The sequence below is a fragment of the Engraulis encrasicolus genome, chromosome 15 (assembly GCF_034702125.1).
Source record: "Engraulis encrasicolus isolate BLACKSEA-1 chromosome 15, IST_EnEncr_1.0, whole genome shotgun sequence".
Taxonomy (NCBI): Eukaryota; Metazoa; Chordata; class Actinopteri; order Clupeiformes; family Engraulidae; genus Engraulis; species Engraulis encrasicolus.
The window spans coordinates 21510922-21526703 of record NC_085871.1 but is presented as its reverse complement, the minus strand read 5'-3'; the positions used below and the strand labels follow the sequence as shown (position 1 = coordinate 21526703).

Genomic DNA, 15782 nt, shown 5'->3' with positions numbered 1-15782 from the left:
ATAGCTGTGTATTACTGGAGTGGCAATTTATTCTCTTACTCATTGGTCTTGAGATATACATGTTGTAAGAAGGACATTGTACTTGTGGACTTGAATGTCACTGTTGTGAATATTTTATTTTCTCTCCCTGTGGAAGTGGCAGCCCTAAAATGTAATGACATGGAAGAGGCCATCAGTGTCACGAGTAGACTATTTGACAGAAGAGTGCTGTACTATAATATTGTCAGTGCATCAAATTTAATATAAAGGTTTAATTAAACAACTGTAACTAAACTCCATTGGGTAGCTTTTTTTATGCATTACTGTTTTGTCTGTCAAAGACAAATAAACAATTGCCATATGAACTTGGAATGGTGCTTTAAGAATAGCCTTGTCAGATAATGTGTTATGTAGGCCTACATATTAATAACATACTATCAATTGCATCCTATGCTGGCTGGTTTGAATTTTTTAAACATTAATTTTCCATATATTCAGTACATCACAAAGTCAGGCCTGGAAGGGCTTCCATTGAGCAGGCACGTTTAAGAATTTTTAAAACCTGATTTGATGTAGGCTACCCTCACTAATGTCAATGCCATTTCTATTACATAAGGTCAATGGTCTTTCTCAAAACCTAGGACAGTGTCCTTCCAAGTGTATCAGCCTAATTAGTCACGCCCAGTGATTGGATACTCTTTGGTGAACTCAGAATATCCAATCACTGGGTGTGACTAATAAAGAGTATCCAATCACTGGGTGTGACTAATTAGGCTGATACACTTGGAAGGACACTGTCCTAGGTTTTGAGAAAGACCAATCGAGTGACTGTGCACACTACACTATGAGTGTGTTACAATATGCAACCTTGCCTCCACTTGTGCTTGTCTCCTCGTACCAAGCAATATGTGATGATGGCATTACTGACAACAGCATTATATTTCATTATCTTGCAAAAGCTCAATTGTAGAGTCTTTTTCTCATTTGCAATTGGGACGGTGAATGAAAAACAGTCCCTCAAAAGTTATTGTGGCTAGGCTGACAGCTGGGAAACTTTATTGTTTTCTCCACGGAGGAGGGGCCAGGAGGCGGGACGAGGACACAAGCACAAGTGGAGGAGGCAAGGTTGCATATTGTAACGCACTCTATGGCTCTCATTATATCATTATCTAACCTCCTATCCTTGCCTTGTGCGTGTGGCCTCATACTTTGCTGATGTCCCGCCTGCATAGAGAAAACAGAGCTTCCCCTCTGTCAGCCTATGCACAACAACTTTTTGGGTAACTTTTCCCCTAATTCACCATCCCAATCACAAAATGAGAAAATAACCTTTGAATTGTACTTTAATCGTTAATGACTTCTTGCCTCGCATCGCTAGCTATCACAAGCACAAGAGAGGACGGGAGGTTAGATACTGAAATGGAGCCTGTTGGTATATTGATATTTAAATTTGGCCTCAGATGTTGACCTTAGACCTTACAGGTCAACTGGCACAGCTCTGTCATGTAATCACATCTGAGGGAAAAACGTGTTCTATGACACTGTGTGTCTGTAGTCCCGTTGACAGGGGGGACAAACGGTTATCTTGTCCCGGGCCCAGGAATGAGGGGGGCCCAGAACTGGGTCCTCGTGAAGTTGTGATTAGTTATTCTATTTTATTTCACAATAAGTTGGTTTGAGAGAGTGAGAGATGTGCCATATATGCATTCAATACATGATTTCTAGATCTTTTGCCTTTCTTGTCCTTACAAACAGATCAAGAACCCCTTACCACCCTCAATGCACAAATGATTTGGTCTTTCATTACAAGGGGTGACATAATTCGGCTTCAACCGAGTGTGTGCCATTTCCCAATTAAAATGTCTCACTACAAAACAGGAGGACAGAAAATGAAGAAATGCAAAAAAGAGAAGAGACCAGGAGCCTCAGAGATTCACCAAAAAGATTATTCTAATGATGTAGGTAAAGGCAGGACGCAGCTGTGGAAAGCAAAACATTTCCTGCCCCATAAAGTAGCCCAAACCAGATACGCACTGCACGCCAAATGCTTAAAACAAGGGGATAGTCGCACCGAATGCCAAATGGACATTGCAATAAGGGGCAGGTCTAGCCGTTTTGGGGCCCTCAGCGAAATATTAACATGGGGCCCTCAGAAGTCATTCTTGAAACATGTACACAAAATAAGGGCCTTCGAACTCTGTGTTTTGGTGCTATTTGTTTTGGCTCATATTTTTGATTGTGTAAGTGACAAATGAAGATCAGGTCTACTGTTCTGCGTTTTTACCACGACTAGTGTGACAGTTGGGGGCCTCTATGGAGGGCTGATTTGGTCAGGGCCCCCAGGCAAGTGGTTTGCCTAATGGAAAGTCCGCCTCTGATTGCAATGAGTCATTTCATAACAACAACAGCCTAACTACATTGTATTTCATATATCTGACCGTCGTGACCGAAGCTAAGAATATGCACATTAGCCCATAACCATCCTGATGGTTCAGGCATCATTGCATTACATTACATTACATTGCACTTCGCTGACACTTTCATTTATTCAAAGAGACTTACAGTTATTATTTTTCAGGGTATTGGTTACAGTCCCTCCATGGAGGTTAGGTGCCTTGCTCAAGGGCACTTCAGCCATGGATGGAGATGTAGGCAGAGGTCAGGGGGGATTTGAACCTGCAACCCTCCTTGATTGAAAGACGAACTCTCTAACCACAAGGCCACGGCTGCCCCACATCTGCATCATGCATTTGACAGCACTTGGCTCTGGACTGGTTGAATACCAAACATTAATCATTGTTTAAAATAAGCCCATGTGAATATGACACCATGTGGAGGAAATGCCATCTAATAGAATCTAATAGTTTTTGGGGTTACTTACTTACTTAGGCCCATCACTCCCAATGGAGCATAGGCCATCAACAACTCTTCTCCACCCAACACGGTTTTGAGCTGTCCTTTCTGCTTCTCCCCAGCTGGTTCCCAGCCTCTTCAGTTCTGCCTCAGAGTCCCACCTCCAGGTGTTTTTAGGCCGTCCTCTCTTACGCTTCCCCTGTGGGTTCCAGGTAAAGGCTTGGCGTGTGATGCTAGTTGCTGGTTTCCTCAGGGTGTGCCTGATCCAACCCCACTTTCTTCGTAGTATTAGTTTCTCTACCGGCTCCTGCTTCCCTTTCCTCCAGAGTTCCTCATTGCTGATTTTATTTGGCCAGAAAATCCCAAAGATCCTCTTCGGACAGCTGATCCTGTGCAATGTCTTCTTTGAAGGACAGATTTAATGTTATTGGGGTTAGTTAACCCCATTAGTTTTTGGGGTTAGCCATTACAAAACATTAAACTCGCAGAGATTTTAGCCTTAGATAGATTTCAAGGAAGGAAGAAGTGTGTGTGTGTGTGTGTGTGTGTGTGTGTGTGTGTGTGTGTGTGTGTGTGTGTGTGTGTGTGTGTGTGTGTGTGTGTGTGTGTGTGTGTGTGTGTGTGTGTGTGTTATATTTGTGGGTCTGTCTTCAGATCAAGATGACTGGTAGATGAGTTAGTTACAAGTGGCAAAATATAACCTAGGCCTACTGATCGCAAGGATGAAGGCGAAACAAGCCATCTTGCAAAAACCCTAAACCAGAGATTCTAGGAGTATTATAGCAATTCAAAAATGTAGACTTACGTAGTTAATTAGGCTAATTCATTAATTAATAATTGTTATTGATCAAAAATTGATTGATTGATTGATTGATTGATTGATTGATTGATTGATTGATTGATTGATTGATTGATTGGTTGATTGGTTGATTGATTGATTGATTGATTGATTGATTCATTCATTCATTCATTCATTCATTCATTCATTCATACAAGCTATAGGCTATTGTGAACCACCATTAACTAGAAGAAGAAGAAGAAGAAGAAGAAGAAGAAGAAGAAGAAGAAGAAGAAGAAGAAGAAGAAGAAGAAGAAGAAGAAGAAGAAGAAGAAGGTATTTTTCATCGTTTTTATGTATTTGGTAGCGAACCTTTATTTTGAAGGGTTGCGTCATAACATGACCCCGGAAGCTTTTCTGCCATGTTTGTTGTTGTGCATTATGAAGAAGGAGCAAGTTGTCAACTGTCAGTTCTCGGTCTGGTATCCGATATTTAAGAAATTCACAATAAAAAGGTAAAGTCATGTGCGTCAATCACCTCTTCTTCTTTTGATGAATGATTTATTCATTTTGGTTGACTGTCGTTCTTGGCAGAAAACCTCTGTTCTCTGAGGTCTGACTGTACACAGATGTAGCTGGCTAAGGTAGCGAACAATGAAATGATGCGCTTTACCTTGCTTGTTAGTGACAGCAACCGATATATCTAACAGCTACATTGTAATGAAACAAAAAAGAGACAAAGATGCTGTTTATCGATGTATTGCAGTTCTGTGTCGTATTAACTTCAGTCTTGTTTTTTTGCTACCACGTGAATATAAGTAGGCTAATGGCCCTTTGAAAAGTAGTGATGGCATCATAGATGTTTTAAGTTTATGCATTGATTGACCGCTTTTGTTCTTTTCAGTTCAATCCTTCCACTGCCTCAGAATGTAATTGATTATTTGCTGGACGATGGGACACTTGTAGTACCAGAAGGGTAAGCAGCGCCTCTATCAGGGATGTCAAACTCAAATTAACTGAGGGCCAAAAGCAAAATCTGGAACGAAGTAGCGGGCATACAATGGTGTGTACATGCTGTTAATACTCATGATTACATTTCACACACACTCTTCCCCATCATATTATGGTATAAAACGTTCTTTCATTGGCCTGGGCCCACTCATATTCCTGACAAGCCAAATTACATGATCAAGTCTTGTTGTGATACATTATTATGAGAGGTGGAAAGAGTACAGAAAAAATGTAAATGAGTAAAAGTATCATTACTTGTTTTGAAATCTACTCAGAGTAAAAGTAAAATGACCTCTTTGAAAATCTACTCGAGTAAAAGTACAACATTACTTCTTTCAAAATGTAATTTGAGTAAAAGTTACTTAGTTGCTTTCGGTTAGCTTTTCTATCGAGAAATTCCACTTTTCTTCTTGAATAGCGCCCTCCTTGGCCTCTGTCTATTTCTACACCAGTCATCTTCCAGTAACCTGGCTATCATGACTACAAAACCCTGCAAGCGTTGACCTGGCCCTGAGCACCGTATTCTCAGAGGGCCATCAACCTGCAAAGAAACGATCAATCAGGCCACTCTTGCCTCTGGCTTATTTTGCAGTGGGGAAGTTTAAATACTAAACTTTTATTGTCTTCAAAAATGAGACGGATATGAAATCAAATACCCATGTTTGCCAGACTGACTTGGTCATGGAATTTTGAGCAGAATCAAAATAATAAGCAGGCCCAGGGTCTGCCCATTGCCGACTATTGGGCTGTCCAACCAGTGACATGATACCGATGGGCGCTGGATAATCATGCAATGGATTAGTCCAAAATAGATATTTTACTGTATGTGAAATGATAAATATGCACAGGTTCCTTCATTTCTGGCAGATGTTTTCCTTAATTTCATTTTTCTCTACCTATCAGAATTTACTCAGTACTCAAGGCAGGTTCAAATGTAATTAAGTAAAACTACTTGGACCAAAATGTAATTTGAGTAAGAGTAAAATTACACATTTTAAAAAAATACTTAGTTACTCATAAAAGTACTTAATTACAGTAATTTGGGTACATGTAATTGGTTACTTTCCACCCCTGATTATTATATAGTGGGCCAACTTTAAACCACATTTGAAATTATGTCGCTGGCCGAATAAAATCCCGTCTCCGCGATCCAGATTTGGCTCCCGACCCTGAGTTTGACATCCCTGCCCTACAGCATCGAAATGATGAAGAGTGATGTTGCTGGGTCAGACTAATCAGTCCTAATCATCAGCATCCCCCATTGAGAGTGTGCTAACTGCTTATGTACTGTCATCTGGTGGTGTCCCCCATCTCTTCTATTTTTAGATCAATTAGCTCACAGCAAACTCACAACGACAGCAGTAGCGACTCCGAGGCAGATGACGATGTTCAGGTAGCCTACTGTGTTTACTTTACCTTGGTTTTTATTTTTGTGTCAGGTGATGATTTTTAAGTGTTTTTTGTGACAATCTGATGTTTTTCTTACAGTGGTCTGATGACGAATCAACAGAGACTGTGAAAGTAAGGCCCTGTCCTTTATTTTAATGTGTTTGATTAAATAAAAATAGCGTGATGTTCTTCAAAAGATATGCAGATGTGTTATGATGAAATTACTTAAACTCAAACTGTGATTTCAGTCAATAAATATTGGCTCATTTTTAACTTGCTGTGCAGGCGCCAGAGTTTCCAGAATTCAATGCCAAAGTGCTAGAGGCTATAAATGCACTTGGTGGGCGAGTGTTTCCCAAACTGAACTGGAGTGCACCTCGGGTAAGTACAAATAAAGGCTACACATTGACACCACTATCAATACTATAGATCACTGATGGCCAACATGGATTCAGAGGTCACAATCCAGTTCCACACATCCCAAATTACCTGGTTTTACCTGTCCACTTTAATCAGCCAGATTGCACTCATCACCTGGCCTCTGATAGGCCGCATGGGTGTTTAAGCGTTAATTAGGCTAATCACTGGTGGAATTGGACAGGTACAACCAGGACATTTAGAACATGGATTGTAACTTTTGAATGCTTGTTGCACATCACTGCCATAGATACTACTGTATGTGTGGCTCGCTACATACACAGGGTGTATGCAGGGTTGTAAAAAGTATTAAAAGGTGATAAATTAAAAAGCCTAAATTTAATGGCATTAAAAGTTGTAAATTTTCTCAAAAGGTATTATTTTTGGAAAAACAAGGTTTTTTTTTTTTTAGTTGCATCATTTTGATACAAAAAATCTTTGTGTATTCACCGTTTATCAGTTTTTTCATACACCAGTGATCCATGCAACAGTAGCCACCTGACCTAGTGCATGGCGTGCCGTAGGTCTATGCCGTAGAAAGCAGACTGACAGTACTCTGGAATCGCACTGCTCCCTTTCGGTCGTCGAAAGTGTAATGTAATGTTAAGTTAATGTTAAGAAATTACAAAAGATGTCTTGTCAATACTGGCATCGGAATGTCGTGATGGTTGTAAAAACAATCTAAAGGTAGTGAAAAAGGGTATTAAATGGTAATAAATTTGACTTCAAGATTGGTGTATATACCCTAATACATGTGAAATGGGAATGCCTATTCCACAGTCATGCACAGTTCGTCATTGTAACACTATGTAAACACACAGAAAGTAGTTAAAAGTTTAAATGGTTTAAAATGCTATATTGGAAGCACAAGCAGTTAAGCTTACAATTCACTGCTGTTATTCAGTGCTTGTGAGAAACAGTTGTTACACATTAATAAACCACACAAAATTGCATTCATGTCTGATGTGTAGCAAACCTGTTCCTAGATGACTGCGCGTGTACGTATTAGGGGCAGCCATGGCTCAATTGTTAGAGTGTTTAGATCAGAGGGTTGCAGGTTCAAATCCCATCCTCACCAGCACCTTCATTCATGGCTGAAGTGCCCTTGAGCAAGGTAACTAACCCCACATTGCACCAGGACCCATAACCAATACCCTGTACCTTAATAACTGTAAGTCGCTTTGGATAAAAAGCGTCAGCTAAGTGTAGTGTAATGTAATGTAATGTAATGTATTTCTCTTCTGTCGTCACAGGATGCTAACTGGATCGCTCTGAACAGCTCCCTAGAGTGCCAGAGCCTCAGCGATATCTTCCTCCTGTTCAAGAGCTCAGACTTTGTCACACATGACCTCACACAACCGTAAGGGACTTGTGCAGCAAGTTCAGCATAGTTTAATTTGTTTATTCTCTTTCTCTTTTCTTGTTCTCTCTCTCTCTCTTTTTTTCTCCCTCTTTTCTCTCTCTCACTCTGCATCTCTAGGTGTGTTTTTGTCACATGTCGTAAATCTGTTTAATCTGTTCTGTGTCCTTTCCTGCAGGTTTATCCACTGCAGTGATGCTGATTCTGCAGACCCAGTGATAAGCTATGAGGTGATGCACCGTCCCCTATGATGTGATTTATAATGTACACACACACACACACAGACTATCATATACAGCATACTGTATATGATACCATACCATAATAATGGTATTATTTCACACCATTATCTTCTGTTCTGTTCTGTTCTGTCCTTTTCTCTTCTGTCCTTTTCTCTTCTCTGTCACCTTTCTTCTATGTTGTCTTCTGTTTCTCTCCTCAGCTGGCGTTGAGGAAATGGAGTGAGTTAACCCCAGGAGGAGAGTTCCGATGCTTCGTGAAGGAGCACAAGTTGATAGGTACTGAACCCTTAGACACAGCACACACACATTACATATTCTCAATGTCCACTCCATGCAATGCCCTAGCTAATTGGGTGAAAATGCAAATAAACATTTTGACACCAACTTTGATGGCCACTTTATTTTCATCATGTATCATTCTATTTTGACATCTTTTTTAAAATGTGTGTTCCTGTCAGCTATCTCCCAGAGGGATTACACGCAGCACTACCATCACATATCCAAACAGGAGGCCAGCATCTCTCACTCTTTACAAGGCTTCTTCCGGGACCACATTCAGTACAAGTTTCTAGATGATGACTGTAAGTACAGTGCCTATAAAAAGTCTACCCACCCCTGTTCAAGTTTCAGGTTTTTTTTGTGATGTAAGCAATGGCTGACAAATAATTTCACATCTTTTTCAGTATTTCATATAAACTATAACCCATACAATGCAACTGAAAAACAGCTTTTACAGGTTATAGTTTATATTAAACATAGGAAAAGTTACAAAATATTTGTCTTTCTGTCATTTTTGCTACATCATGAAAACCTGGAATTTCAACAGGGGTGTGTAGATGTTAAATATCCAATGTATCTAGGTTTAAGAGTTAGGAAAAAAGGAATAGATTGATAAGCCACTGAATATAAAATATGAAGATGTTCTTTTTTTGAATAAGTGAAAATGCTGTAGATCAAGATATTTTAAAGATGTGTTGTAAAGCTTACGATGGCAATGATTTGACAAGTATTTTTTTTATTATTGCAGATGTGTTAGACGTCTACAGAGATAGCTGTGTAAGTACTTCTGCTACTGGCATTTTCCTCCATCATTGTTTCACTTCCTACTACCTACTTTTTATGACACAAAATTATATCACTGTATTGTCAATTTTCACTGAAATTCATTTTGCATCCCTGAAAAAGACTCGTTCAAAAGAACAAGAGACATACTGTCCATATAACATCTCTGGACTATTGCACATTAGAGCATACACACACACAGCGGCGTGGAACAGGGGGGGAAAACCCTGACTCATTCTTAGAGCCCAGACCACTTGGGGGGCCCACCGGGGGCCCTCCCATGGAAAATATTTTTCTTCTTTCATTTTTTTAAACATTATTTTAAAAATAATGTCAATACATGTTAGTAATTTATGTAATTCCAAGGTTCTCTGGAAATACATCTGTTGAATTGGATATACTAGCCTGCAAATCGGCTATATTCTATATCAGACACCCCCATTATCACGCATTGGTTTAGTCCGCCCTCTCGCGGACTTTTGATTGTACAATATGCGGAATCAACACTCACTCACGTCATTATTAGGCATTATTATATGGTTGTGACGTCATCGGTCGAATGCTCCATTCATTTCAACGGGGCTCCCCAACGTTCGCACGTCTGTTATTTTTCGATAACGGACGGGTTGGTCTATAACAGACCGCTGTCAATGGCAACAAGACTTTTCACTGCTAAAGCGACTTTTCAACAAGACTCTAATCAGCTGCTGTGATAGACAACACCTGTTGTCCTGGCTACCTAGCTGTTAGCGGTGTTCCACAACGGCACTGTTTTGTTTTGTGCAGCAACAATCTTTTGACATTAAAAACTATAATAGCCTAGACTTCACATTAAATAGGCCTAAAGAAATGTCCCCGCCATGTGTGAATCATTTAAGTATATCCATATAATAAGCGGGTTAACTTTCGGCGAGTCGGTCGCTTTGTGGAATAGCAGCACTTCAGAGAGAACAAGACCCCTCCGCTCCGCGTCGGGGTCTAAAGATTCTCTCTGTCGTGCTGCTATTCCACGGTAGCGACCTTCTCGCCGAACGTTAACCCTTACTTAAACGCAGCAGCCGGTTAGCAATGAAAGACTTCTAAAACACCAGGCTTTCACAAAAAGAATAGAAAGGCAAGAGAGACAGGGGAAACAAAATGAAGGAAAGCAACTGCAGCTGATTTCTTGCAAGAAAGGTGAGCCCAAATGTCAAAATTACAGCCTACAAAGTAGGATACCTAACTAGCCTATCCCATTCCCATTCCGTGTGGCCTTCTGTGATAGCCGATGTCAAATGAAAAAAATAATCTCATTTTGTTGGCTATCATTGTGAACCCATATTTGTCTTTGATAGGCCTATATTCATAACAAGTGTCCCAAAAGACCAACATGGGTCGATGTTGGTTCAAATATCCAAATTATAGCAAAGCCTAGGCTATTTGTAAAATGAATCCCACTCAATTTCAGAAAATGTCACGAACGTGAAGATGCCCCCTGTCGCAGCAGGTGCAAATGGTGTGAACTTGAGAGAAGGTGAGCCTATTTTAGCTAATATCATAGTCTTGAAGAAAAGCGGTTTCTCAACCGGGTGCAATGCTGCCCGCCCTGGTCATCGAATTTGCAGATTGATTCTGTCGATATTAGTCGACGTCATATTCATCAGTTGCCAATGTCAAGGTGGCGGTGCGAACAGCTGTCAGTCTTGAACCTTCATTCTGCTTTTATTTTGCGGTCTCAAAGCTCTGGTTACTTGGCCATGTCTCTGACCATCTGACAACGCCCGTTATAGCTGAAGTGTGGTAAAATAATGACGAGATTTTGACGGGGCACCAGTCTGCGTTTTGAATGTTGCTGACGCCATTCTAATCTGCGCAAAGCGCAAGAGATGACCCTGTTTGCATAGCGCAAGAAAAGAGGCAGAGTAGCCTACCTACCTCCGTGCTGAGCAGGTAGCCTATCTGCATTGAGTGCTCATGAAAATTACAAGCTACTGTGAAATAGTTACTGGCCCATTTAAATCTGAAAGTATATGTAGTAGCCTAATAAATAATGATTTCAAAGAAATAAATAGCCTAGGCTAATAGCCTTACTAGGTTCGGGGTGCCCTGACTTTCAAAGGTTGAGCGACATCAAATCCAAACAGCGATACTTTTGTTCTATTTAGGCTACTCTGCCTTACCGCAGGTTTTAAGCGACATTTCGAAGTCAGCTTCTACCGGCACAGCTGACTCTTTTCCTTGCTCTCCCAAACACTGATACGGGCAAACGTGACGTGCGTGCGGGGCAGTGCGAGTGAACGAATGTGCGCGCGAGCGCCTGTGTTTCTGTTCAGCGATGCACATTGAAGAAAGTACAGTTCAACATATCAATGTCTCGTGTGTCCATAGTGCACGAAACAGTAGGCTGGAAGCATTGTGAAAAGAGATTTGTCAGTCTCTCTCCTCCCCCTCACACCATAGTGATGAAGTGATTAAATGTCATCCCTATGAATATGATAGCCTACTTTTCATAACTGGTAATGTGAAAGATTAAGACATTTTATATTTTTAGTATGTCTATTATGTCATATGATTGAAGATGAGAACGATTCAAGTGAAGGAGAGGAAAGCATAGAGGGGTATTCTGAGGAAGGCAAGAAGGATGACAATATCAGGAGGTAGGCGCGCGCACGGGGTGGGGGGGTGGTGGTTGGGGGGGGGATTTAGGGTTGTTTAGGTTGGGGTGTGTGTAGGGGGGCCCATGGAAGAGGTTGTTCCTAGGGCCCCAAATTTGGTGCTACGCCCCTGCACACACACACACACACACACACACACACACACACACACACACACACACACACACACACACACACACACACACACACACACACACACACCATGAGGACAATGGAGTGATTGTACTGTACAGTTTATTACATTGTCGAATGTGATCAGTACATATGCATGCATTTCAATTGTTTCCCGTGGTATTCTATTGCTACAGGGAAGAGTGTGGCTGATTGACATCAATCCGTTTGGGCCGGTGACTGACTCCCTACTCTTCACCTGGGAGGAGCTGAGCTCAGGCAGCGGTCTAACAGCCAGCCAGGCCCAAGATGACATGCCCCAAGAGGTAGGGCCAGAAAAAACTTACTTAGCACAGAGATCACATGCATTTCATATACCGGTAATTCTTTTCCGTGTTATTCTGACATGCCCCAAGAGGTAGCTCCAGATTAACCTGATTATCATCGACTTTCAAATCTCTTCGAGACTTTGTCTGACCAAGAGCATAACAATTAACATTTCCCAAACGGCATGGTTGACCCGCCTCCCTTGGTTTGTTAATGGTTGTTTGCTCAGAGCGTACTTCCACTGCTCTTGACCTGACTAGTAGCAACGCTGAAGGTGTTGCGTCACTAGGAGGGCACAACCTGGCTTGGTCCAGATAAGACTTAAACAAAACAAAAACAAAAGTTAGCATCTGCATCATCAACCTTTACATGAAAATTCACATGGTGCCATTGTCATTTTTGGGTCTCTGTATTTTGCAGATTCCTTGAGAAATGCAAAAAGTAAAATAATTTGGAAACTTTCCAAAGGCTAAGTGGGTAAATCTTAACTGTGTAGAGTGTACTAAATACGGGTAGTAATCATTTTATGTGTGTGCAATTACTTAAGTGGTTAAAAAGTATTATTACCATGAAATACATTGAAAAAAATACCACACATTGAGCCCTCATTAGTAATCTTTAAAATTAAATGCATAATGAGAATTAAAATGTCACTCTTTTCCTCTAGGAAGGGCCAGCGTTTCGTTACACCACCAGTGAGGTGACGGTTCAGCCCAGCCCTTGCCTGAGCTACCGGATGCCCAGGGACTTTGTGGACCTTTCCACTGGAGAAGACGCCTACAAACTCATAGACTTCCTCAAACTGGTACGGATGGGATGGACAAAATGCTGGTCATTGTACAGATTCTTACAAGGAAGAGCGCGACACTGCTTCTTGACGGTTCACCACTTTTTTTTGTGATTACTCTGGTAAAGGCCTAGCTGCCGAAAAGTCAGCACAAAAAAAAAATTCAAAGTGGTGAACCGTGAAGAAGCACTGTCGCGCTCTTCCTTGTAAAAAACGGACTGAAGTACCCTGAAAAGCTGCACCAGGCTCTCTCAAACATTGTACAGAGTCTCACAGATTTCCATACGTCTTTTCATTGAAGTCCCATTGCAAGTGGTTGGTGGTAGAGAATGCACTCGGAGGCAAAAAAAAAAAAAAGATCCAAATATTTTAATCGGACCCCGAAAAACAAGGATGGATTCTGTGTCATCCATCTGTGGCTTTTAAGAAGTGTTGCTTTATCTCTTGTTTTTCTTCTCACTGTTGTTTTGCCATTCTGTTTTTAACGTGTCCTTGGGTATCTTTAAAGGCACACCAAACAAAACATAGGCCTATTACTGCTTAAACAAACAAACATTACATGGCATTACATTATATATTGTAATGTAATGTAAACAAACAAACAAACAAAATAAACCGTGTTATGTATGATTGATTATGCCATCATCAATGCTGCTTGTTTGAAAGACAAAAAGCTCCCCTTGCTTTTGTCTGGTTTGGATTACAGCACAAGTCCCAATTGGACAAACCTCTAAAGATTCAGTGAAACAGTGTTATTCCTATTCTGCCAGGTTTTCAGTTAAAGCAAGTTCAAGTTTATCAAGTTCATAGTATAAAAACCCTTTATTAATCCATGGGCATTGTTACAAAGATAAAACCGCCTGTGGAGTTGCCTGAAGTCGGCCCTACTGCCAACACGCTCTAAATGAAATGACTTTAGTCTTCTTACTTCAAGAGCACCTACAGTTTGGAGTTTACTAAGTTGGAGAACATGAGTGCTCAGTCAACCTTTTCCTTTTATCAAGTTCATGTTCAAGTTTATTGTAGCCATATCAACAGTACAACATACAGCTCTTCACAAATTTAACAACACAAATACAAATAGCTAAGATAAAACAAAAAAACAAGAGGGGCCATAAATAACAGGGAGTTATGCATACAATTAAACATTGAAAAGTGCAAAAAGACATAATACAGTCCATATTGCAAGGTAAGCAAGAGGTAGAAGGCCAGGCAGTGGAGTGACTGTAAAGTGCTAGTGCGTGTTCATGTTCAAGTTCAAGCAGAGGGCAAAATAACAATTCAGTGTGCAGGACTGGAACAGAAAACACATGGAGCATTAGAGAGAAAGTACTAGGACATTTTGTAGTGTGTGTTTGTGTGGGTCAGACTGTGTTTTTTTGTTCCAGTATTGTTAATGCGTTTTTGAAGTAGTAATTGTCATATTTTTTTCTCTCGTTCTCTGCAGACTAAGAGACACCAGGAAGCAGAGGAATCAGAAGGAGAAGCATAGAAGTTTTTACTTGCTTATTCTCTTGAAGGAACACAGACAGACACACACACACACACACACAAGCACACACAAGCACACAATCAGAACCTGTAACTTATGGACGAGGCAATTCATTCAAGACCCACTCTGTCACTATAATATTAGTCACATTTGCATATATGTACCAGTTTCCAGCCTTGCCAATCCTTCTCAAAGCTCCATTGTTCTGTGGGAATAGTTTTTAGTATTCACAGTTTGAACTTTGAACACACATTGAAGTTTAGCAGGAACCGGAGCAGGAACAGGGACACTGCAGGATTTAGGAAGTCAAAACTAATAATATAACTAACTATCCATCAAGTTTTCCAGTACAGAATTGTCTGTCTTTTTCCCCTCTGAGGAAAAACCTTGTGTCTTACTTGTGTGCTGATACCTTAAGTCCTAGCTAGTTGTGTCCTTATTAAGACAGGTCAAATCTTCTTTAAAAAAAAAAAAAAGTTAATGCGTTCTCATGAATATTAGAAGCAGATGTCCCCGTGTCCCACCTAATACGGATGCATTTTCGTTTTTGCATGTTCGCTGTCACTCTGGATTTTAAGAAGCAGAACGGACCACACTAGTTCTAGTTACCGGTATCTTATCTATCTCGATAAGGAGGTTAGGAGGGAGATGTCCGCTTTCTCCACACTTAACTTTGTGCATCGCCATCCTCGTAATGAAATAAATATTTGTGTAAATACTTCAACTGGTCTCATGTGGTTATTTCACAGACTAATCATGGTGTCCAAATAACTGGCCTCTTGCCTTTCTTGATGGTTTGATTAGAACAATATAAATGTCTATCCATGTATTGTATCATGTTATGTTCCTTGGAGTGTATTTGTGTGTTCAATATTATCAATGAAACATTAGGCTGGCTGTCTATTCCAACATACAGTACAGTACATGGAGATTTTAATGGAATACTACACCAGGGGTGGGAAACCATTTTATCCAGCCCCCGATGTAATTTTAATATTATGCATGCAGCTTCACTTGAAATATGGCATATTTTTTAATGGAATCTTAGAAAATACATTTGCAATACAATTAAGTTATATTCAGGGGACCTAGAGAAGCTGGGGTCTGTTTTAAAGGTGGTTGCCTTCAATATAGGCCTAAAGTGCTGAGGGAAATCCTGGTTTGTGTTCATAGTATGGCCTTTGGAGGACTTTTACGACCTTTTGGAGGAATTTGAAGTTGCCCCTCGAATGAAAAAGGTTCCCCACCCCTGTACTACTCGATAGAGGGAAACCCATCGCCCTCTCTCCTTTTGCCACACCTTGTTGTACGCTGACTGAA

The 15782-nt window shown here is 40.6% G+C and overlaps 1 protein-coding gene across 1 annotated transcript; it reads left to right on the top strand.

Moving 5' to 3' along the window:
* The first annotated feature begins 4029 nt into the window (after window positions 1–4029).
* On the top strand, window positions 4030–15186 carry cdc123 (cell division cycle 123 homolog (S. cerevisiae)). Its single transcript, XM_063217937.1, has 13 exons — window positions 4030–4125; window positions 4515–4586; window positions 5948–6014; window positions 6110–6142; window positions 6296–6391; window positions 7681–7787; window positions 7966–8017; window positions 8230–8305; window positions 8488–8610; window positions 9057–9085; window positions 12054–12182; window positions 12851–12988; window positions 14418–15186. Exons 1-13 carry the CDS (start codon window positions 4052–4054, stop codon window positions 14460–14462), a joined length of 1041 nt encoding a protein of 346 aa, XP_063074007.1. The 5' UTR covers window positions 4030–4051; the 3' UTR covers window positions 14463–15186.
* The last annotated feature ends 596 nt before the right edge of the window (window positions 15187–15782 follow it).